The sequence below is a fragment of the Numenius arquata genome, chromosome 4 (assembly GCF_964106895.1).
Source record: "Numenius arquata chromosome 4, bNumArq3.hap1.1, whole genome shotgun sequence".
Classification (NCBI taxonomy): domain Eukaryota; kingdom Metazoa; phylum Chordata; class Aves; order Charadriiformes; family Scolopacidae; genus Numenius; species Numenius arquata.
Genome location: NC_133579.1, coordinates 57,346,874 through 57,373,144, shown reverse-complemented (window position 1 = coordinate 57,373,144; position 26,271 = coordinate 57,346,874). Strand labels below are relative to the sequence as shown.

The 26,271-nt window shown below is 40.1% G+C and overlaps 1 protein-coding gene across 1 annotated transcript in view; it reads right to left on the bottom strand.

Moving 5' to 3' along the window:
- The window catches only part of PHLPP1 (PH domain and leucine rich repeat protein phosphatase 1), a 142,848-nt gene that overhangs the window by 60,597 nt on the left and 55,980 nt on the right, over positions 1 to 26,271 (bottom strand). The window contains exons 2-3 of the mRNA XM_074146390.1: positions 6,179 to 6,375; positions 3,154 to 3,279 (exon numbers count right to left, since the gene is read on the bottom strand). Of these exons, the coding sequence (XP_074002491.1) occupies positions 3,154 to 3,279; positions 6,179 to 6,375 (323 nt within the window). The remainder of the gene's footprint in view (positions 1 to 3,153; positions 3,280 to 6,178; positions 6,376 to 26,271) is intronic.

Here is a 26,271-nt window from a genome sequence, read left to right as displayed (position 1 = left end):
AAAGAAATGCACTGTGGTACAGAACTATCAATATTAACGAACAAGCCACATTTCCAGCTTTTAAAAATATTCTGTTTGAGGCTAAATCAGCATATCTAAAAGTGACCTATTTGGAGTAAGTGTGTCACGAAGTTCGATATTTAGGTCAGTATTTGTGCAATAATTCCAGTCTGTCCTGAAATCAGGAGTTCTGTTCACGTCAGGACACACACATACAGGAAAACCAATCCTAACACCTATTCACAAATCCCTTCCAAAAATTTACTGGGGCAGAGCACAAGAGCTGTCTTGGCTAAAATAGATTTCACTGTTAGAACAAAACAGATTATACAGGAGCAATGCTCATTTTTAAGCAAATTGAGCCCAAGTTCCTGCAGACATGAATTCAAAACTTCTCTAGCATACATATATTTATTGCAGCAGTGACGCATTAAGATTTGTCTCACTCTGGAACATCACTAAGAAGTCAACATTGCCAATACTCTGTGGGGAGAAAAACTGCAGAGCAAGCATTCTTTCCAAACTCTCCTTTCAAGATTAAGCTTGTTCTTTAAAAGTTAAAACAACATCATCTTCTAGCTCTTTTGAAGTATAGAGAAGACAGACATGAATTTTTTTTCATAGTCAAAAACTGAATTGAGCAATTTTAATGAAATATTTTACCAGGGATCTCCTCCTGCATTAAAATTTATAATTAAAGCATTCATTACACTTGTAAGTACCAGAAGTCTCAGTTTGCAGCAGCATGTATCAGGAGCATGAAGGACTGCAGAAAAACTACCACTGAACATTAAGTTAACACGAATGTCAGTTTCAAAACAAATGCCATTAAAAAAAATAATCTGTATTTAAAATATTGTCTTAAATATTATTCACAATAATTCACAAAAGTGAAAGTACTATAATACACTGCCACAACTGAAGAAGAATCTGTAAGCATCCTGTATCCTAGCCCACAACAAGCAACCAGAAGCTCAAAGTTAGAGCCCCATAACATCTGCCTTGCTAAATTTACTTGCCTTTAAACGTACAATGCTTTTAGATGGTATTTTGTTGGTTAGCAGGAATATTTCAACTTCTTTGAACTTGAGCAGCTTCCAAACACCTGAGGCAGAGTATCTTATATAAATGCTCAGTATTTTTCCTTCGTGAGAACACTAGCTTGCCTGAACTACAGAGCTCAGTAAATGAGGGACGATGCACCCTACAATTAAGCACTCGGACACAAACAGCATCAGTTGGAGGAAATTCGGGTTCCTTTGCAGCATTACTAGTTTCTCTGTTTCTGTTCTTCAGAAAGAGCGTTACTGCACAGTGCTTCCCACACAACTGCCTCACATACAATTATGCTTGCCTCTGTTTTGCAGCCTAAGAACAGAAAACCCAAACATTAAAAAAGCATCTTAAAGTGGCAAAGTACCGTTTCAAAATCCATTAATTCAGAATGCTGAGTCTCAGGTTTTGGGGCTGCGGGTGGAAAGTGGGGGAAAACGCTTTTTTTTTTCCTCAAAGCGTATTTTACCAACAAAAAGAACAGAATACTGAGTTTGTTCAGTTCTGACAGTCTGAAAAGCCACTTTAAACTATGTATTTTCTTTCTACTCTTACATAAGAAAAATGGGAGGATATCATGAGCGCATGGGGATATGTTCTCATGCTGGCTATCGTCCCAATGCTGTTAGTCATTTGGGTGAACCAGAGAGAAAGAGAGAAGCACAGCATGGCACAGAACAAGCTTATGCTGCCAGTAATTCAGAGGGGCTTTCTGGCCATTTATCTCCACTTCTGAAGTTCATTGTTTTCCACTGTTTTTCTCACTCATTAGATTTGCCTTTCATTTATCTGATGTCAAAGCCTCTGGAGATGAAAGGGCACTACTCTCCCAGAGAGAGCCACAAAGCGGCAAGAACTCCAAAGCCTGACAGACCATGCCTCACCATCTCATAAAACGTGTCTTGGGGATTTTTACCTTGAGGCTTAACAGACCTGAGCAGGGATGCCAGAACAGCGTCTTTAAAGAGAATTTTAAAACTTACTAGAAAAAAACCTAAAGGACGTTTTAAATGATGCATGTGTTGGGAGCTGCAACAGTTACTGCTCAAAGAAAGTTTGACATCATAATCAAACCTCTTTAAAAAAAAACCCCACAACGCAGGCTGTACCACTGGCAATACACTGGATAATACATTATTGCAATCTAAAAAAAGAGAACAGATCTAGTGTGTCATAAATATCTCTAAGTAATACTACATAAAACTAAGTTACTTTAACATAGTAAAGAGCATGAACAGACAGCTCTATCAAGTATAAAACTAATGGACAGTATAGGCCCAACTAGACAACCAAAGAGAGAGTGCTGACAGCACAGCAAAAGAACTTGAGTGTTAAAAACAAAAAAATCAGTGGTTTGAGATACGTAAATTACTTTAGAGAGGATTTATCAAAAAAATGGCTGGGATTAAGAGATAAAATAAGTAATTGCAAAAACAACCTTTCAACAACACAAAGTGGAACTGAAGAGTAAAATGAAATAACGCAGGACCTAAATTCCCATAATAAATTGTGCTCTAAGTACAGTAAAAAATTTGGTTTACGATGGCTTTAATTAGTAATATTTTTTTTTACTGACATAAAATTATTGCTTATTAAAAAAAACAAAAATCAAACAGTTATAAAAGTAAAGAGACATTCAGCAACATTTTCGAAGCAGGAAAAAAAATTTCTTATTTCTAGCAATTTAATCTTCAGGCTCTGTGTAAGGAACGAACTAAAAGAATCCAACACTATTTTAGGTTTTATTAATACTGAAACAAAGCTTTTTAAACTGAAATTTTGACAGTTATATTTGCCATCCTTTTCGTTCTAATCATCTCCTTCCATACATCCAGCTGGATCAAGATGAGGAAAGAAAGTCCAGCACAGCACTTTGCTTACACAACCATGGTAGAAATAAGTCTCAGTATAAATGCAGAAGATTTCACCTCCTTATTGCTCCTTACGAAAAGCGCTCAAATTTTTGTGTAACACTAACAGCAGCAGCCACAGTTCACGACAATGAAGCCAGAAGAGGGACTGTATCACTGCGTGGAGAAGACAGAACTGGGGGAAAAGCTATGAACATCCCATTCAGGGAGGAATTAGCACTATTCTCACCTTTGATGCTTGTCGAAGCCATCGCAAATATTCAGTGAAGTTATCGAAACAAATGTAGTAGGTCTGGCTTTGAGGTCCAGAGGAGCTAAATGCTAAACAGTGCTGGTGCTTTTTCACTTCTTCCACCTACAGTAGAGACACAAAGCTGTTAGTGAACAAAAATCAAAAGCCTCTTTGCAGAACTCCTCAGGGCAAAGCTAAAATGTGCCCAAGAGGAGGTCTTCAAGTAGAGTTGAGCTAACCCTCTCAAGCGTTGAAGCTGGATCTTGGCTGTCAAATATTCATCAGATCTACACAAGCAATGAATGCAGGAGGAGGAAGGAACCAAAGGAGAAAAACACGAAGAACATCAACAGCTTAAGAGAGACTGAGCACCATAAAAGGTTTCCCAGTGAAGTACATTTAAGGCTGTCTCTATACAACCTAAAGAAGTACAATTTACACACCTGGTTATTAAAACCAGGTTTAACAAAATGCTTCTCTTACAGCCCAATTAAATTCTTTGGCATTTCTCAATTTGCTAAAAAACACCCAGCATACATCATTCTGCTACCATACATGAGAAGTCCCACACAACTTATGGTCTCAATGTCTCAGCACTGCATTCTGGAAAGCCTTTGCAAACCAGGAAGTGCAGAGTATTTATGGAGTTCAGGAAGAGTATTTTTTGAGCAATAATTTAAAAAAACACTTAATTCTATGCCAAGCATCCACCTCCTAAGCTTTGTCAGCAGAAGCCCTCAGTACATTTTTTTCAGCTTGGTTCTCCTTTCCTTTTAAAAATTTTTTGTCAACTTACTGCTTAACACAGTCTGCATGTTTTACATTACACAAGGCATTTCTGTGCAAAAACAACTTAGAAATTCCATGTTAAGAAATTAAAAAAAGGTACACAATCTCTTCCCTTTTTGAATTAAAAAAAAAAAAAAAAAAATCTTTTTCATCTCAAAGAGAAGGTCGATGGGGACCTGAATCCTGTCCTCCCCAATGTGCTACAGCCACAAATACAAGTCACTGTCAGAGTTCACCTACTGCTGCTAAAAGAGGAAAATGTCTGTACTTCAGTACCTCCAGGGAAGAGCTGAAGAATCATGTGAAGAATCACGAAAGGAGATAGGAAAAACAGCTCCTAGAAGGGACTACTTTCCACATTGCTAGTGTAGAATATTAATGAATTAACTTTAGCCTACATATATAACATTGTGAAGCTCTTAAGAATCAAATTTACTGATTCAAAACGAATGTGTTTCCCTTGCTTTTCTTTAGCATTTTAATCCAAATGTTGTAAATTGATAAATACTAATCTGATCATAATCAGAAGTCATTTATATTCTTTTATAACACCATGCAAGGTAAAAGAGCATTATTTCAGGTGTAAATCATCCTCAAGCTAATGATTCTCTTCCCATTATCTTGGCTAATCAAGGCAATAGCAGTGTTTGAAACACTATTTAGGCCAAAAAACGCAATGTTGTAATCTTACTGTCTTCACTAAAGTGTCACAGAACCACAGCATGGTTGAGGTGGGAAGGGACCTGTGAAGGTCATCTGATTCAACCCCCTTACTCAAGCAGGGCCACCTACAGCTGTTTGGCCACGGAATCACGGAATTGTCAGAGTTGGAAGGGACCTCAAGAGATCATCTAGTCCAACTCCCCTGCTAAAGCAGGATTGCCTAGAGCACATCACTCAGGACTGCATCAAGGCAGGTCTTGAAAATCTCCAGAGAAGGGGACTCCACAACCTCCCTGGGCAGCCTGTTCCAGGGCTCTGTCACCCCAAAGTAAAGTAGTTTCTCCTCATATTTAAATGGAACTTCCTATGTTCCAGCTTGTGCCCATTGCTCCTCATCCTATCACTGGAAACCACTGAAAAGAGTCCAGCACCATCATCCTTCAACCCACCCCTTAGGTACTTGTAAACATAGATAAGGTCTCCCCTCAGCCTTCTCTTCTCCAGGCTAAAGAGCCCCAGCTCTTTGAGGCTTTCCTCATAAGGGAGATGCTCCAATCCCTTAATCATCTTAGTTGCCCTACGTTGGACTCTCTCCAGTAGTTCCCTGTCTCTCCTGAACTGGGGAGCCCAGAACTGGACACAGTATTCCAGTTGTGGCCTCACCAGTGCAGAGTAGAGGGGGAGAATGACCTCCCTCAACCTACTGGCCACACTCTTCCCCATGCAGCCCAGGATCCCATTGGCCCTCCTGGCAACAAGGGCACATTGCTGGCTCATAGAAAGTTTGCTATCCACCAGGACTCCCAGATCCTTCTCAGTAGTGCTTTCCAGAAGATTCATCCCTAGCAGTCCTGGACCAGGATCTGGACCAGGACTGTGTCCAAATGGCTTTTGAGTGTCTCCAAGGAGGGAGACGCCACAACCTCTCTGGGCAACCTGTGCCAGTGCTCAGCCACCCTCACAGTAAAAAAAAAAAAAAAAACACCAAAAAAAACCAACACCACACACACAAAACCCCCAAATTCCCTTGTCTTCAGACTGGACCTCCTGTGTTTCAGACGCAATCAATCATTAAAAAAAAAAGTCCAGTTTCAGCTTTTCACAAGTAAAAATGTTTGTTGCTATTAGCTTGTGTTATACCACTACTCATACAATGCTGAACACTCAAAAAACCCCCAATGTTGAAAATAAGCCCATGCCCTTATTGGTTAATTTTCAGATCCTAGAGCAACCCAGCACGGATGAAAAAAGGATGAAGAGACATGGTACAGATCATACACAATACAGGTGTATGTATCCTTTGGCTGTGCGCTATTGCACCCGTAAAACATTTAACACTGCACAAGAAAATGAAAACAAATGTGTTTCCCTCGCTTTTCTTTAGCATTTTAATCCAAATGTTGTAAATGGATACATATTAATCTGATCATAATCAAAAGTCATTTATATTCTTTTATAACCCCACCTACAGGACCAAGTTTTTGGGGAGCTAGGAATTATTATAATTGAATGCAATCTTCTGTGCATAAAGAGGTGGGGGTTAAGCAAGCAAATACATAAAATATCTTACTTTTCCACCAATTAAAGGGAGGACATGCATCTTTCCAGTCTGGCTTTCTTTTACTGATGAGACAATTAGGCATGTTCCACAAAGGATAGCTTGGCGTCTTGTCCATCTGTTCACTGGCAAATGTATTTTCCCTTTTCGAACATTGTACATTCCTGAGAGCTGAATCCGTTCGGAGCTGCCAATGCTGTGGGGCTTTCCTGAAATAGAAACAAAAGCATCCACTTAATCACAGAAAATCTTTACTTCTCTGACTCAAGTCGCCCTGAGACTATCAGCAAGTTTTCAACCTACAGACCGCAGCGTAACAAACAAAACAGCTTCAAAACCATGCAAGCAGGTAATTTAGTATCAGCTTCAGTACAGGCTTCTTGCATAGGTAGAAGTATATGACAGGTTGGTATCACAGAGAGCAGACCACAGTCTTGCAGTACCTTAAATAACCTGCAATAGTCACAGAAGTACCAGTTAATGGTACCAGTCTTCTCTACGGCACATGGAAACCATGTTTCACACCGACTGTTTGGTAACTGCAAAAGGGGATGAAGTACTGCATGCTGACCCGCACCTTTGTGCTCCCGTGTCTCCTCTGGGCATCCTTAAAGGTCACAGTTTGAATAGTTTCAACAGCTTCCCAAAGAATAGAGGTTCCTACTCTCATCAGCCCACCCTGTTCAGTCCAAACCTCACAGCAGAGGTAGTACACTCAGCCACAACGTAAACAGATGCAACATTGATGAAAACCCTCAAAGACCCTGCTTCAGTCTGAGTAGAACTTTAGAAAAAGTGAAGTTCTTTTGTCTGTATTGCAATGAATTTTCTATTCATAATAATACAGGTTATTAGCAAGACTACCAATTAGACCAAATCTGTTAAGTAACTTTAAATGGCTCAGATTCTACTAATCTAATCTATTAATAAGATTCTACTCTGTAAGAAACCGTCATTAACAACGGCAACAAAAAGACAAGCATCTCCTGTCTATGCTCTTACAGGGCCATGTTTTTTTAAGAGATAAATGGGAAGAAGCACAATTTGCTCATTCTAACCTGAAGCACTTATCCAAAACAAGTCACCCTACAAACCTTAAACATCCCGGCCCAGATCTGAGTCATCCAAATATACTAAGTTTTCTGCAAACAGAGAAAAGAAGTAATCACATTGAAGTTGAAATTTCTGGAAGAATACCAGTGTTGGTGAAACTCTGGAAGGAAGCTCTCCTGGATAAATGAACCAAAGGCTGCGTTAATTCCTAGTAGCTTCCCCGTCACGATAAAGGAAAAAAATCACTCGTTTTCCCACACCAGTCTTTACCAAAATTCTTAAAAATCAAGGCATTAATAACTAGTTAGAACTCCAGAAAAGCAGAGAGCTGATCCTGTCTTCTAACCCCAGTATTTCAGACCAGTGACAAACTGCAGCAGTGACAAGTGCTGCACACTATTACTCCAACTTGCTATTGCTCCTGCTTGTATGACAGCTCATTTGTCTCAATGAGTCTGCTCTTGCCTTCCAATTATCTATGGGAAGATAGAAGACACCTACCACATGGCCTACCCACTGCCATTCTCTCACCCCCACCTACCCTGTGCCAACTCTTGCCCTTATCTTTAAAAGCAGCCTTCTTGAATCTTCCTGCTGGTTTAATGAGCCAAGGCTTGGCACAGTTACCCTCAAGCCTTGCTCTGCTCTAATAAACACTAGCATTTAGGCTACCGATGTCTGCCAGTTCGGATCTGTAGGAACATCACTGTTGCTTGAAGCTAAAAGACTGAAACTTTAATGCCCACAGGGTACCGGCATCTAATACAAAAATAAGTCCCCCAAGAAAGCAGTAATTTCACTGCCAACCAAATTCAAATCCAACAACAGAAGCTGCGGATAAATACTTTGCCCAACAGAATAAAGGGGAACAGGGGACACCCATTCTACACAAACCTACAGAAAGACTGGTAAGAAATATAAGCGAGTAAAATAGAGCAACTCAGCCTTAAACAAACAGAAGCTGAATCAAACTTTACATTTGGAATATGAAAAATGTGGTTGCTAAAGTAACTGATAATTTACCTAAGTTGTGCAGAATGATGAACTCCATGCCACAAAGCACTGCTTAAAGTATTAACCACACACAGAAACAATAAAATCTCTGTACCGGAGTAAAAAAGCGTCCGGTAAGTATTAGTAGTATGGTTGTATAAGGAATAGTTGTCAGGGGTGTGGGCAGTTTCACCTCAAAAACGATGTTTGACAGCCATCTTCCAGGGCCTGATTCTGGCTGTATGCTAACTTCACTGGAAAAGCACAACCCACTGCTGATTGAACCCCTTAGGACTGCAAAGCACAACCTCACTCCCTTGGGAAGCCAAGTTCATTTAGCAACGTGCATTTTGATATAGCTGAATGCAACTTCACTCATCCAGGAACAAAGGACATAATTCACACTTAATACAGGCAGACTTGCGTCCTGGAAAACATCAAATCCCAGAAGTTCTTCGGGATTATGGTGGATAACAAAGAGGACGAGCTCCCACCACAGTGCTGCAGCCAAGAGGCTTGGCAGGAAACATAACAGCATTCAGGAGAAATAGAAAAGTAACATTACTCTGCCCAGGCTAGTGGGAAAACAACTACCACATTGGGTGCCCACACTTCACAAAGGGTGCTGAAACATTAGTCTTCAGAAAAGTTACAGGAGAAAAGAGAAAAGTAATCAGAAGCCTGAGAAACCTGCTTCCTATGACCAGACTCTCTTGGACTAGATCCATGAAGTTAGGCACAGCTGGACCTCTAAAACTACCCAGAAGTCTCTAAAAGGCAGTTCTTCAAATTTCACATAAATTCACAGAGGTTGTAAGTCACAAGTCACAGTAACAATTAGCATCATCGGTAAATGTTTACTAGAAAAGCTGGAACAGAGCTATCACCAGAAGCATTCTTGCTAGGTATGAACTGTACTTTCTCTCAAACTTCAGATTCGATGGGAAAATTACCAGGGTAAAAAACTTCAGTAATTCCTACCAATATAAAAAAAGTAGAAACTAGCCCCTTCAAACTCTAAGGATTTAAGGTGCTTTTTCCCAGCAAGTACCACCCCCTTCTATGTGAAAGCTACAAGGTTCTTGATGAGAACATACAGAAATAAAATCCTGGGCCTATTTCATTAAAGCAAATGGTTTCTCTCTTCCTATTCTTGTCTACTTCACTACACAACCAACCATCTGGTTGGACCAGATGATCTTTTGAGGTCCCTTCCAACCTGGGCTCTTCCACAATTCTATGATTCTGTAACTTGCAAACCCCATATTTAATATTGGATCACATGTTGTTGCCTGAGACACAATCTGCTCACATACCATTCAATTTTCTCCCTGCTAAAGGGTTATAATCATTGAGATTTGATAGTATCACAGTGTTCTATTATCATGCAAGCAGAAAAAAAAAAAAGTCAAAAGCCGCTGGCTTATTTTGATTTTTAAGCAGAGGTTATTCAAGGACATACCAACTAGTTGTGGAACCAAATCCCTAAATCCACAGAAGTTTTGCAGGTAACTGGGAGCAAAAGCCATTTGACAAGAAGTAGCCTTGCCGACTGGAAGATAAGCTTGGACAGACCACAGCTTTAAAGAGCTCAGACATTTGCTGCCAGGAGAGCATAAAGGCAGGCAAAGTTTAAATGATAGCAAGCTCTGCCACAGCAGAAGAAGGTTAGGACTTGGAAACAGAGCAAGGCGATCCTCACACTGGCTGCTCCTCACTTCAGGGAGGACAGCAGCAGGTGACAGTCTCACACCACCCCACAGCACAGCTCCTGCAAGGAGGCTCATCCCTGACACCTGGGGAGCGGAGGACAAGGAGAGGGCTCAGAAGCGTACATGCCTTTTCTGTGGCCTGGAAAATAAGCAAATGACCTTCTTCTCCCTTTAGGCTAAGGAACAAAGGCCACAAATTATGGCATAACTGTAGTATCGCCACCAAAATCAGTCAGTTTTTAGGTAACCTGCCAGAGAAAGCACTGCTTTCAGTAAGAACATCAACAGTTCTGAAATTACCTTCCTCAATCTGTCTCGCAGACCTCCCGTTTGAGATTCAGAAGACAGCACAAGATTCATATTCAGATTTTTCTTCAGTTTTAACTATACCCAAGGGGAGCAGAGGAGTTTTCCCAGGGGCCTGTGATATTATACTGAAGCCGACAGTCATGTAGATAAAATTGTAACGATGATCCTTTGTGACTTGAAACACAAATTTGAATCCGGCCAAAAACTTGTAAGATAATTATTGTTGTCTCAATCAGAGTGGATGCAAATATGCCAGAATATCTACAAGAGTCACATACCAGAAAATGTTTTTCAAATGCTAAGTCCAACCAGAGCAGTTTCAGTATTTTAGCAAGAAACCATAAACAGATTATTTTTCATTCCTGTCAGGACTCCAAGACTACAGCAACTCCTAAGCACCCCCACAACAGGACTTTTGTTCTGTGCGAGGCATTAGAGGAGATGCCTCAAGGAATTATGAGCAGACCACTCATTTGGCTATTTTGACATTCATGGTTGATTTCCTCTCAGTTTTAGCTTGTCCCAAGTCCTGGAGGAAAACTAGTGGTATTTCAAACAAGGACAGAGAAAAGCAGGGAATTTTACTGAAATGGTGGGACTGTTCTTGGAAGCACAAACCCTACTCTGCTTTGTGGGAAGTATGGCTGGGACATGAGTGATCTTTCCATGATATTAAAGAACTAAGACCTCACCATGAGCAGCCTGAGGAAGCTCTGCGTCTGCAACGTACTGACATCCCGCCTAGTGCAAAGACTTCAAACCTTATTAAATAAATACCCACAGCCACTTGCTTTGGATTCGGGAATAAAGCTCTTTATCCTAGTGATGGAAGGCATATGGAATACATTACCATCAGAAGTTATAAAATACCAGCTCATTATGGGACATAAAAGTACTCGGGGAAAAAAAGCCTCTCTGCAGCTATATGGCTGATTAAGTTGCAAGTACTTATTATTCCCCCCTGTTTGAAAAGTACAGCCAGTAAAGCCTGCCTCTAAAGAACAATTTAAGACATTACCAAAATAAGAGCAGGGAAGAGTGTTGACATAAGAAACGCATTCACTTCTGTGCAGCGGGTCTTATTTTTATTACTAATATTGGTCTGACAATGAAAACCAAAAATTCTCCCAAGACCTGCACGGTATAGCCAGCCTGGCCAGCTGGAGAGCCTGCCCGCCCTGAGCCATCTTGGGCATTCACCAGCAGTACGAGCAGCTTAGTTATTCTGTAGGAATAATGTCTTACGTTTGAGGCTTTTCAGAAGTCACTGAACAACTCCCAGTGCCTAATTTAGGGATGTCCTTTTCCTGCTGCAGCTGGGCCAGCTACAGAGGTCGTCATCCTCATCTGCACACTGTTGGGCCTGTGGCCCGAGGCCAGCATTGCATCAACCCCACTGCATCAGCTGCTTGCTGTAAGCTGTCCCTAAGCCCTTTCAGACAAAGGAAGCTGCTTTAATTTCTTGTGTCTCTTTTTGACTGAGAGGCCTTAGGGACGGCTCACGGTGAGTAGTTCAGTGTGGAGAGCAGAGGAACGGCACGGAGGGGCCAGAGCTGTAACACGGTGGCTGCTGCTGGAGAGGATATGTAATTAAACCCACCCACGGCTTTCAGCAAGCCATTTCAGAAGATATTTCACACGCTAACACTCTGTGAACATCAAATATGCACTGGGAAAAAAAAAAAAACAAAAAACAAAAAACAAACAAACCAACCCAAACCCAGCAGTCAGTTTTGAAGACTTCGGTCTGAATCTACCAAGGAGAGCCAGACTGTTTCTTAGTCGACCCTGTGAAGACAGCAGGGTGGGTTGCCACCTGGAGCACCATCCCCACCATCCCTCTGAACTGAAATCAGGAACACTTCACACACGCCCTGCTGGCAAACCTGCAAATGGAGGCTCAGCACTGGTCTTGCCTAAACATAAGTGCAAAGAGGCCTCAGTTCGCTCAAAACACCGAAAGCCCTTGAGTGCCTTTGCCCACCCTTTGGGAAACTGTGCCACAATAGCTGTTCCTGAACCCTTGCTGCCAGATCATTCTGCACATTTCTACTTTTGCCCAAACGTTTTCATCAGATACAGATAAAGCTACTGCCTGTAATGTTTTTGAAGCTTCTCAGTCATTTAAGGCTGCTTCCCCTCGCATTCTTGTCAAACTAAGGACAGTGGTGATGACTTCAGGCAATGTCCAGTGCAATGAGACGTATAAAAATAAAGCAGCAAGTTGGATTGAAGGAAAAAAAAAAAAAGCAAAGAAAGAGGGCAGCAAAGCAAGCAGAAAAGCACAAGTAAAAACTCTGAAACTATTGTATTGCTCTCATTTTTATTTTAAACTTATGAAGAAAGCCTACTTACAGTTACACGCTTATTGGAAGTATTTTTCCTTGTGAAGGTTCACACTGTCATAATTCAATAACAAAGGCACACAATTAGCAGATTTTATATTTAACTAACACCAAGGATTCGCCTCGTAGTCTCTACCAGCAACCAACTGAGGATGCTTTCGCAAAGGTAACGTATCAAGTATATATATTGCAAAATCTCACCTGGCAAACCACTCCAAAACAGCAGTTGAATTTTTGCACTCATAAAAATTCCTGTAAGATTTAACACAAAGCTGCCGATGGATTCCATACTGCTTCGTGAAAGAGGGATTCAGTCACCATTATGCTGTTCTTATGGGCATGTAACTATTAGCATAGACTTTACTCATTATACTCCTCATTTTGCTGCACTCTATTAATATGGGGGCTGGGGGGGAGCTCTGAAGTGCTTAAGCTTCTTTTAGGAATTAACAGTTCAAGCTCTACTAGTTGAAGGCTGCTACCTTCTCCCCTGAGAAACAAAAACAGACCACAAATACTGGATTTTACTGAACTGTGTTAACTCGTCTTGTTCTTTAAAGAAACTTTCATGAGACAAAACTGGCACAGTAGAAGACAGACAAGCCTTTAGTCTTTGTGAAACATAGTCCTACTTCACAGGAAGATCACCCTTTAAGACAAGCATTATTGCTATATGATGTGATACAATAAAACATAGTTACTAGGTTTTATAGCAATAATCCTGCCTTCTACTTATGTTAAATCCTCACTGGAGGAAAGGTTTGCATGAATTTCATAATGCAGAAAACATACCCTTTTTTTCCCCACTGCGACAGAGTTCAATTTCGTTCACTCGATCATTCCCTGTATCTTGTTCTCACAAGACTTAACCACCTCCACACTGGAGCCCTAAAATCATGGTATCGACACTTAAAAATATACCGTAGACAAAATTTAAAAAAAACAATTTTGAAAAGCATTTCTATCAAGTGTTATGTATTTATCGGTGGAAAATGGCTGCAATAGCTTTACTATCAAAAGTTAAGAATCAACCTGCATAAGCCAAAAGCTTCTGAAGAAAGACCCAACAGTGATTCAGCAGAATTCATTTAAGAGTCATTGTTAACCAGCATGACTTAAATGCTAGGATCACTTAATAAAGGCAACAGGCTAAAGTAGAATATGTAGTGGTGAAGAAGACGCTACTTGCAATTAAAAGCAGCAAGTACAGTGGAAGTTCATCTGGATTACTATGTAGAGGCAGCAAACCCAAAGCCTTGGAATCCAATTGTTCTGACTATAACAAGTGAATTCCAGATCTAGCTGCTTCAATGTATTTTGACAGGTTTTTTTACTGTTGGAGTATGGCATGTATAAGCAAAACCCTCAAAACACAACACCCTCTCTTCCCAACAAACTGAAAACTGACCTGTTCTTAAACTCTTTATCCCATCTATCCCTACAGATGAAACAGGTCCTTCACATTCAAACTCTCAGCCCTACACATTCCCATCCACCTCACTTGCCTGCAGAAATTCAAGCAAGTTACATGCAGGCAGGTTTGTTTACTTCAGCAAACAAAGAGGGTCTCAAGGCGCCCTTGGTGTCCCGACTTCTGCTTGCATTAGAAATACAGTGGGTTGCAGGTTGAATTCTGTTGTTACATCCAAATACTTCATTTTGAAGAAAGCTCATAAAGGAGAGCTCTTCAGTAGCAAAACTCAATACCAACTCCTTTGGGAAAGCACCATATGCCACCTCTGCAAGGAAAAATAACTGAAATATCCTGAGAAGGAACCGTCAAGAAAAAATGTCATCTTCCTCCTGTACTTTAACAAACTCGTAAAAAGCTGCAATATTGGTCTAGAGGCTTCCAGGAAGTACTACCTAAAACAACTTTATCTTGAACATAGGATTCATTTAAGGAAGCTACTGAAGAAGGTCATCAGTGAGATCTTCTACCAAGTACTTTTGCTGAAAGTAAACTTAAAAAAGAATTTGTCTTATACTGAGAAGATTTGTGCCAGTGTCTGATCACATCCCTTACATATATATCTTAAAAAGAATACTTTAGCAACACATTGCAAATTGTCCCCTATTAAGATAGCCTCAGGAAACTCAACTTTCTGAACAGTTTCACAATTGTATGCACTGATACTAAAGAGGTGAAAATTGAACAGATGGGGGCAAAAAGCTAAGCCTTACAAACTTGCCAGTAGTACCATGACTTGCAAAGAGCATGTAAGCTTCTGTAGGATGGGACTCAGTGACAGCTCAACTGATCTTCCCCTATCTCCCCAACTCGGTCCCCATAAAGCACAGCTGATCAGAATGCTGGAAATGCACATTTGTTTTTGTGAAGTCATGCAAAATTGAATTCTATGTGTTATACTCCCAATGCACAATAAAGCCACAAGCACAGTAAAATCCCTGGCATCCCAACGGATACTTACGCTATCTAAAGCAATTGCTGTAGTGGCAAAAGCTCCGAGCTAACCAACTGTTTTAGGCAAAACTGGAGTCTTGACGGAATTCAAGAGCAAAACTGAACTGATGACTCCACTGAAGTTAACAGCGGCTTTCAGGTTTTATCAGTGTTAGATGTTCAACATGAAGCACAGCAATATAAGCTCAAAATAACTACTGGAACACACACTCCTCTGAGAAGGAACAATGACAGCCCCTGGCAGAAGTTCATCTGTATGTCTTAGTACTACAACATTAAGATAGAAACCCGTGCTCCTTACCAGCAAAAGTTGAGCACACCCCCCACATCACTGCATCAACCTGCATTGCCCTGAGGATGAAGATATGACTAGTCAAAAGCTTAAGAAAAGCTACAGAGGAACAAATATGCACACTAGGTCCTGGATTGTTTCACATGAACTTCATATATAACACAAACGCCATCTTTCAATGTATTCTAGACTAAAATTTCACCAATCACAAGTTGACTAAACTATTTTGTGCATGAAATGTATTCAAGTTCCAAGTACAACGATTTTCTCATTGCTCTTTCATCAGAAGAAAGAGCATATTTAAAAGCCTGCGGTAATCTAAATCCTTGTAAATGTAAAGTATTTTAAGTATGACACTTCCTACAATAGACTACTGGTCTAAAACTCAAATTTTATCATAGGACCTAGCTTATGTCAAAACAATTCTGTAGAGTATTGCAAGGCTATTACTAGCACATATCAATAAGGTCTAGTTTAAAAAATCCCAAATAATTGTGATATGGAACAATACTTAAAGACGTATATGCTGTCCGGTCAAGGCCCTCCAAAGTTTAGCACTGAAAAAGGCAGCCAGAATGATGGATTTGGAATTAACAAAACTTACAATCAAAAGCTGCATTACCTAATAAATGATTTTAAAAAAAGGAACTAGTATGTAAAAACTGAGTGATTGCTTTAAGTTGCACAAAGACAGAAAAATACAAAACTCAGAAGAAACAGCATGAGCACGTTAGTCAGAGACAATTATCTTTCAGTCTTAAACACTAAACATTTCAAATTCAGCTTCATTAACACAAGACTCCCATGCTACAATTAGAAGGAATTCTGGCTGGGTTATGTCCCTATAAGCCAATTGTACTCCATCATATCACAGACAGTCTGCTGATAACTTGCTAGGTAAGCTTAGTTCATACATCTTGTGTCTATACTTGGGCTGCTTTCCCCACATAGCTAGTATTTGTGCGTGCATGTGATTTTATGTAGTATGTTTACAGAAACCTTTCTTTCAAATTGCTTGTCAAAGCAAGTGCTGTTTCAGTTCGCAGCTTTGAGTTCAGTAAGTGGCACAGAGTACATCTTCAGCTGAACGTGAGAGCTGCAATAAGCCAGGAGGACTCTCTTTGGCTGCTTCTTTCCCCCCCTCTCCTAAAACTCTATAGCTAGAGACTGTTCCTAACAACACCCCTAGCAGCGTTCCTTTTTCACTCTCCTCTTATCAGCAAGCAGCTTCAAAGAATCACACAGAAGCCTGGATGATGCAAAAGGAGAGACAGGACCAGCAGCTACCCTTGGAAAGCTTCAGTACCCTGATTTCTGCCTGCTTGTAGTCGACAACCTTGTTTTGTTGCTAAAGAACATGTACCCTTTGGATTTGCTCTAAACCGCCTTCTGTCATTCAACTGTTTGCTTTTTTAAAATTTACATGACAAAGGTTGGATTATGTCGACATTAAACTTGTCAATGCATGAAAATACGCAGCAATAAAAGGCAACTTGTATCAGAACTCTATACTTCAGACTGCATTCCTGAGAAAAAACAAAGACAAGAGAAGGAAAACCAATTTTATAAAGTGAGAAGGAGGAAACGGTAGGGAGTGAGAGATATGTATCGTGAAGAAACATGAAAGGGAACATTTTCCCAATGCCTTTCTACCCTTGGAAACAGAGGCAGGAAAGATTTATTGCATGCCCAGAGATATCGGGTTTGACACCGTTTTTCCTCTTTTCTACTGCAAAGACTAGAAGTAACTGGATAGCATATGGGAATTGTCTAGGAGTGCACGTCATACAGTTTTATTACAAAGGAGAGGAAAAAAAACAGAAGAGATTGGCTTTTTCCATTCCCTTTTTAAATTAAATCAACTATCACACATCTGAGTCATCCCCAAACCCATCAGTTTTCTGTCCAAAGCGCTCCAAGGGTCTGTGAAAGGACAATCAGAAGTGCTAGCTCATAAGGCTGACAAAATCTAAGGTTTCTTGTTTCATGCTACACATTCCTATAAGAAAAATGTTGAAAATTTCCCCACCCATAGCAAAAGGACAAAAAGCCTGTACAAAGGTCCAGTTTTACAAGTACGCAGTCTGATTTAGAGCTCCTGAAGCCTCTTTTAAGTCAGGAAGTTATCTAGGAGAAACCAAAACAACTTTGTAAATTCAGCTTTGACAGGAAAGTGAGTGTGCTAAAAAAACAACCCCAGGAACTTGAAAATTCATCAGAGCACCACTTTAACTCTGGTTCACGATAATTTTAGAAAGGATCCATAAATACTCACCATGAGTGCTTTGTACAGCATTGATAGGATCAACTTGAAGCTGAGGCTACTTGTCAAAGCTTTCTGCTCTCAGTGAAAATACTCAGAAGAGTCTGAAGTGCCTACACGTACCTGAGGACCCCATCCTGAAAGTTAAGCACCTTTACTGGCATTTGACTTCTCAATACCAAGAGCGAAGAGCAGTCCAACTGGACAGTGTTCAGTATAATACACAGCACAAGAAAGTCTGTTTAAGTATATTGATTGTGGTTCAGACCATAATAGTATTGCATTTTCCTGCCATAGAAATGAATGGTTTCTCTACCATCGGAAAAAATATTGTGGGTATAGAGACGTTGTATTTAAAGTGTTTATTTCAAAAAAAGCAGAGCAACTCAAACTGTTCCACCATCCATGTCCAATACTAGCATCTAAAAACAAACAAAAAATCCCAACAGAACCAAAACCACTCCCCTCCAGTGCACATCATTTTGAAGTTCAACACATGTTAATATTATTAAAATCGTATTGAACCTTCCACTCTGTAATCAGGGGAAAAACCTAAAATATGCAACATCTTATTTAAGCAGGCTCTCTATTTTTATCCACCCACTCTAAACTGACCAATTGTCTTAAATGCCTGTGTCCTCACAAAGGAACAGATCACACCGCATTTGTTTTTCTGAAAGCCATTTCACAAGTCACCTCCATGCAGAGGAATCCAAGTGGCCTGGACAGTACGACCACATACCCTAATGGCAGAAATCCTCTCCTGTGCTATCTCACTGACTGCTTTACTATACCAAATAGAGAGGAGGAAAAAGAGAAAGTGGGTCAGAATCCCTTCCTTTGCCTCCCCTTTTCAGAGACCTACTGCATGACTAGAAACAGCAATATGTCCACAACATAAAGGCACTCCTAGAGCTGATCTCTCTAAAACACATATGAAGCTTCATTGTCAGAAAAACAGGAAAAGTTTGTGATGCTCTCTCATTCACAAATATTTGCAAGATTAAGTTTTAAATGCATTTGCATAGATTTTTAAAAGAATCCTTCCCAAAATACTATCTTTTTGATTCCCCTGCCCACTCACCCTCCTTTGAAGGAGAACTGAGACTCCTGAAGATTTTTTTTTTTTTGACACTATCTATTTATGTTCCAAGTATCTTCATCTCCACCCCAGCAAGAAAGGGAAGGAAGAGGTCAAGGATATATTATACTTGCAAGCTGTTTTTTAATCCTCTGTGAATTGTCAGCACTTTAATTTCATTTATAGCAGAAACAAAAATTTGTTCAGTTAAACAATCATTAATTTTAATTACATTCGAACTATTTACTTTGCACAAGGGAAGCATGTTGGGTACAAATGCCAAAATTGCCAACCTCCAAACTGATATAATTATATTATACTTCAGACCAGTAGTATTACTATTGATTATATTTTTTTAATGGAAGTTTCATATACCTTATTGCCAAGTTAACTGATTTAATAGATACTCTAATTTCTAGGCATTTTAAGCAGCAGGAGATTTCTAGATAGCTAGACAGATCACATTCAGCTATGTATAGGACAATGAGACTTAAGCTGAAACACCATAAAATTATTCAATGGAGTGTTTTTACCAAAGATAGTAAAAGATTAAAACAGTAATCAGATTTATTTTCTCCTATATTTCATTTGTGTTCTGGATGCGCAGAAACCTAAAAATGAAAGATATGTGCTTGAAAAGAGCTTCCCTTAAGCAAAAACAAGGAGGAGAAGAAGAACACATCTCAAGGCATTAGGCAACAGGCCAAGTTTGCCAAATCTGCCCCCCCCCCCATGCCAGTTTACCAAAGAAAACGGGGAGCAGCTGCTAATCAGCTACTGCTGCTCAAATAACTGAATCTATGCTCTGTTATAACTGAGCTGGGAACCGCTACTGTCATCGTCATATTATTGCCTGCATGTGCACAGGGAGAAGGACGAGGCCCTAAAATGCTTTCTCTGGCTACAGCACTGAGCAGGGAACTCACACTACTACCACCAGCAGAAGCCTCTCCAAGAACTTGGGGAACCAACTGCTTGGCCCCACCGGAAAAAGGCAACCATGGTCATCAACAGCTGCTTTCAGCTTCAAGGGACACTAGCATCAGTATTTTGGTTTCACTATCAAACCTAGATGATGAGAGGAAGGTTTATGAACGGTCATACACCAGGGGAACGTCTGCCAAGATCTAACGGGAAGTAGGAATGAGAGGGAGAACTGCACCTCCAAGGCAGGAAAGTGAAACACTTCCCCCGGTTGCCCCGGTTTGTCTTGCTCAAAGTCCTGCTCATAAATCTGAGTTTTTGTGGTGGCCTCCTGCTGGTTTTTGAAGCAAAGTAAGCCAGTGACCTGGAATGTAATTAAGGGAAAGGAACTGTGTAGCTTACCTCATCCAATTTGCATTTTGCATACTAACTCGTAGTATAAAAAGCTGTTTAGACATACTTTCTCTTGTTGCTCCACTGAACTATTTGTCATTAGAATTGTTAATATAATGCCAGAACTCACGAGGTGAGTTTAAAACCATTTTGGTTCACATTTACTTTAGTTATTTGTCTTTTTCCTACAAACGCATACAGTTGTCTTGACTGTTCATAAACAGAGAGGCTTAGAGCAAGCATAGCAGCTGCACTCAAATATTTAGACAACTTAGCCTTTCAACAAAAATCATTCCCGCAAGTTTCTTGGTCTCTGTTCTTGGGGAGAATGAGATATTTTTCTTATAGTCACTGTTAATTAATACTTCTTTTCCCGCTCCTATAAATGTTTTTGCTATTCCTTTATCTCAGGTTTTGTTACTTCCAGGGCAGAACTCACCACTGTCTCCACAAGTTGACTTCAGCAGTGTTTCATGTATTTTCCAAGAATGAAATGAACTACAAAATTCCTGCTAGGAAGGCTTATCATCTAAACCAAGATCACAGTTACTTAAGACTGCAGAGATCATTTTCCTTAAACTACCTTAAATGATACAAATGCACATAGCACATTATTAGACCAATGCTCAATCAGGAACCAAGAGTGACACATCATCAGTCACAGAGGCTTGACAGATTTCTAAATTTGAAATAATCAATTGAAGGCTTGTAAGACTTCTCTGAGGAAAGCTGGCTAGCATATTCTAATATTCTGAAATAAGCACACCAAGCCAACCAGAACTTGCTATGAGTCAAAACCAACCACTCTTCCCCAAAAATGGGTTTTGTCTGAATTTCTGACTTGGAGATTTCAGCTCCAAGGAGGTGATGAGTTAGCAGCTGTCACTGAGGTTTTGTCTTACTGAATCATGAAGTAGCAGTCCAAATATTTAGCGTAGTTTCAAAATCCTTTGACTATCCTTGGAAAACAAACTCAGTCCACCAGAACCTGATCACTACAGGAAACATAACTTTTTTTGACTACCTTATTTGCTTTTTAATTGAGAAACTTTCTTCTTTAAAGTCTAAGCTGAAAGAGACATTGGTCTCATCAGCTCAATTTGACACAGCCAAATCTACATAGTTCAGTAATTTAAAATAAGAATGCAGATAATCCCTGTACAATTTTTTCCAGAGGTAATTCTTTTTTTCTAGAAGCAATTACTTAGCAACAAACATGAAGGTGCTCCTTTCCAAGACTTTTTAAGGCAAGGCAAAACGACATGCTGAATCCACGTGGTATTAAGTTTTCACCACATAAGATTCAACGCATGGAAAGGAAATTCTTATGTTCCCTCAGTGAAGTTTGCTTGTGGAGAACGTGGAAATGGTCTGACATCACTGTGCCAGGTGTCAGGATACTGGGTTGAAATGCAAAGTTCTATCCCCAGCTTTTCTTGCCTTCTAAATTTTATGCTTTGTTTACCATTTCAGGGGAAAAAAAAAAAAAAAAAAAAGAAAAAGTGAAAGAAAAAAAGCATACAGACAAAATCACTTTTAAAGCTTTCCGTGCAAGCTGCAAGCAGAGCAGCTGTGCTCATTCAGCTTTCATTAGGGGAAAAATCTGTTTGGGAGCAAAGTAAATAAAATTCAATACACCAAGTCAGACTTTCTTCAAAATCACTTTTTGCAAACTTCATAGTCCTAACTAGGTAGTGTCACGGTGATAACCTCAGTACAGTAGCTCAGGACTACTCTTACATTTCTTGGAAATCGTTGCAACAGATAGTTTCCCTGTGACTAAATATAATCATCCCAGAGATACATCAGACAGGCTCATAACTCTTCTGTAAAGGAAGTCTGCTGAAAGGTAAAAATGTGACAGCAGCAGTTTCAGAGAGAGATCTGGCCAAAAGACTGTAATAATGAAAAAAGCGCATTCAGGAAATCTGCCCTTTCAAAGCACAGGAGTCCTTATCAAGTCACCTTCAGCTTTATCTGCACAACTCAAGCAAACAGTAAGATTCCTGTTGAATAAGGCCGTTATTTGGTGTGTTTGTCTAACTTCCTCCTTAGGCTAAAGGACAGTAATGCTCCAAGGCATTACTAAATTTATTATTTAATGAAAATAAAATAGGAACAAAACACATTTAAGACACATTTCTCTGAGGTATATTACAGAAAGATAAAAGATGCTATCAAGTATAAGACTGGCATGGCATAAGACAGCATGGCACAGATAGCTTCTTGCTGCAGATGTGCCTCTGACAAAAAACAAAGGCCATACCAGCCTGGAAAAACACGGAATGCCGCAGACTCCGACGTTGCTGCATGCTTCCCACCTAACCAGGATGTCTGCCTCTGGTATACTGTCTTGTTATGAGGTTTAAAAAAAAAAAACAACCTATTGAGCTTCAACAGAAGTAGTATAAAGCAACAATACCACACTTATTGAAAAAAAGGCAGTGTCAATTTATTAAAATTACATAGATATGGCCAATTCCCATACTTTTATATAATATGTAAGCTATTTGATTTATTGTCTCCTCTCCTTGAGAGCTAGCCAGCACTGTAGGATAGCACATCAGAAGTGACGTTTTAAAGTCAACAAGCCAACAGCATTACACCACACTGTGGAGGAAAAAAGTGCATTCAGTCTAAGTATCATTAGAGATTCACCTTTCCATGTTATGTGCTGTGCTAGAAGAACAGTACCAGAAGTACACACTCAGAAAGGTAAAAGGAGCTTATGAATCTACCAAATACAAAAATACTCAGCCACTGTATCCCCTCAACCTGGAACTAACGCAGGTTTGTCTGAAGTCTGCAAAAACTCAAGTATCCTAAACTTAGGGCTTTGTTTCTTTATTAATTCCTTAGTTTATGGGTAAATTATGAAATACCTAAACTTTTTTTCAAGCCAAAGGTGGAAACTTTCTATAGGCGGCCATTAGCAGTTTTATCCCTCCTCTAACATGCATCCTGCATCACCAGGCATCCCCAGTCCCATCTGTCCCTCTCTTCTGTATCCACAGATGATGATCCAAATAATGTTTTCCAGCCTGCAATTATAATGAAGTTCGTTTTATTTTTTCCTTTTTTTTATTAATGCATTGCCCGAAGACTTGTCATCCCACTGCTCTGAAACAAAAATAGTAAAACTCCTGAAGAGAGCCTAGCCACTTGTTCATATGAAAAGCTTATCGTGCCAGTACAAAGGTTGTTGTTTCTAACCGAGTTACTCAAGCATCCTGCAATAAGCCATTCAGAAGTTCATCGTTACTTGTCCAAATAGATTAGTCATATTAGTGCTGAAGCAACGGCATTATGTAAAAGGCTGCTTCTTTCCGATCTGCTTCATTAGTTCCAAATCACATTTACAAAATCCAACATGCTACTTCAGCATGTCTGCAGCAATCAGCAGCTAAAACAATTTCTTTTACCATCATCCATGATATATGAACACATGGGTGGCCAAAGTATAGCCCACGGGTGTTAGGCTCACACAACCGCCTGCTCGCTTAGAGCACAAAAGGTAGAGCCCGTGGAGAACAGGAGCTGTAGCTCTCATCACTTCATCTTGGTTTTAGTGGGTTTGCGCAGAAGGGTAGCCCACAGACAGACAAAGGCAGCAACAATGTGCTGCTCCATTTTCTGGAAATTATGGGTCATTTATATCTGCTGATGAAACCGAGCCATTCTCCAGCGGACAGAATTTAGATATTTATTCAACCTGACAGAATCAAGCTATTTAACAATGGGAGGAGAGCAGAGATGAAATAATGGGACTAGAATGTTATGAAGTGGAGAAGAGGTAGAATAAATACTGACATATCCTATTGTAAGTCTCGAGCTGACATTATTGAGTCGGCCTTTGGAAACTAGGACAAGTGATCTGAATCATGACAAAAAGGCTTTCAAATATACACTGTCTGCTCTTTGTTTGGATTTGAAGAAAGCAAGCAGCTTCCCTGAGCTGGTGAGTACAATTCTCAGAGACTCATTTTCAATTTACTTATTTAAGATGGAAAGTTTTCCACAGAAAACAAGCAACAAGTTAGCCTCTGGATTTGTTTGCTGTGAGAAACCACACGGGTTATGGATGTGTAGTTAGCAAGATGGCATATGTAGGCCAGACAGAATTTAAAGACTGTTACTTGGGGAAAAAAAAAATGCATTGTTGTTTATAGGGTGATAGTATCATATCTGGGATCCTAAATCTGGTTCCCATAGCTCACTACCTATATATCGCAATAACTAAATGGCAAAGTGACTTTGTGGTTCTTTCACTACCTGATACTGTAAAGATGAAAAAAACGTTCCTGCAACCAGTTAAGAAAATGCATGGCTCTGTGCTAGACTACACTGACAAATTTAACCAGGTCATTCCCATCCTTGCCCATCTGCGAAGCAAACAGTATTTCAAAGTCACTGAAATTTCTGATTCGGAATACCGGCACGAATCACACAGTGGAGCCCCAATGCCTGTCCCTCCTGCTCTGCACCCCCTGCACACCGGCTGGTTCACACTCTTCCACAATGAGACTCTCCAAGATGACTGGGGCCCCAAACCTGCCCTAAGCCTATTTACCTGCTTATAGGCCTTCTTAAACATGATTTGTTATTTTAAGAGTTTCTCACATACAAATTCATGCACATCTAAGTTCAAAGAAGGGGTTGGCAGAACCACACATAAGTTACCACATCCCCTTGTATTTGAACAGAAATATGTTCTGCTTATTGGAAAAATTCTCTCAAGTCTACTGCATTAGTTGCACAGGAATTATCCCTACCAAATCCCTATATCAAGACCGTGATGCTGTTTTGGTAGATGCAGTAACACACAGACAGGTGTCAGCACTGTTCAGTAAAGATGTACTTTCCCCAAAGAATCCCTGTCAGCAGTGGAGGAGTTATTTCCTCTCTTGTTCCAGTACTCAAGAAAGTAATTCCTCCCACTTCAGTTTTTATTGGAGAAAGAAAACGCTGTTCAACAGACAAGCTATTGAATAGCCAAAGGTAAATCACATTTTGGAACAAAGCAATGCTCTTGTAGGGGATACCCATCCCTTGAAGCACTAAGTGTTGCTCCCACCATCATCTATACACACACAACAGGGTTAGAGGTGCCTAAATGTGGGAGTCACTGGTCCTCAAAAATCCCTGGAAGTAAGTTTCTACCCTCAATTCTGTGTCTCCATTTAGCATCCCTGGGCTTCTTTTTTAAAAGGACCAAATCCATAAAAGGCCATCCACAAAATCCCATGCAGCTCCAGGAAATCCCTACCTGTGACATTAAAATCAGAAAAGGGACTCCATACTTAGTGCTTGTTCTCTTCATTTAGGATTAAGAACTTGGGGAGCGAAGAAGTAGCATCAGATTTTGCCAGACAGTGATTCAGGACTATCGTGGTGAGTACTATTTTATTTCACAACTTGCATAAATTCTCCATCCTTCCATTAAAGCATAATATTCCCCAGTTTAAATACACCCACATAACAGACCCTGTCAATTCAGTAACTTCAGCCAGGTTACTGTACACAGCAAGAAATAAAAACAAATGCAAAAAATCCCACTCCAAACCCTAAAACAAACAAAATCCCAAAACACCCCACACCTTTTTTTTTTGTTAATAAAAGGGAAAGACATGCACCAGACAGGCATATTAAATACCAATTCTCTGACCAGCCTGGTTATTTCTGGATCACTCCTTTTGGTATGTTCTATTCTTGCAGCCACATGAAACTATTTTCCACATGCCACAAGACAGAGCCTAGCACCTGGAATACAAATGCTATGTCACGTCACATGACAGCAAGACACCAAAACTAACCACAGTGCCATAGACCCTTCCTCACCACGGTCTTCCTCTATTTCTTTTTTTTTTCTTTTCCATTTTCCTAGCACTAACATGAATTTCCAAGGTCAGTCACCTCAGTGTGAAGTAGGATACAGCTGTAAGGGCTTCAAGATCTCAAGGTAGATCTATGGTAAGGATATTGCTTCAAATTTGAAAGTGTTTGTCAAGTTTCTGTATATATGGTTTACATGAACCTTTTTTTTTTTCTTCTTACCTCATCTCCTGTACAGCATAAATTTGGCTGTCCAAGATTACGCAGAGATCACTAGGATCACCAGGTGAGCACAAAGCTCCTTCTTAGGGAGTGAAGGAGACAGCAATCCTCCACCATGCACAATGGGAGATGCACACCATGATGAGACAAGTGGCACTCAGACAACAGATAATGACACCCACATGATTTCAGCTGTTGGAGAAGCATACAGATGAAGACCTATTTGCAGACTCTGCTCTTTGTGGCATAGTAATGTATTAC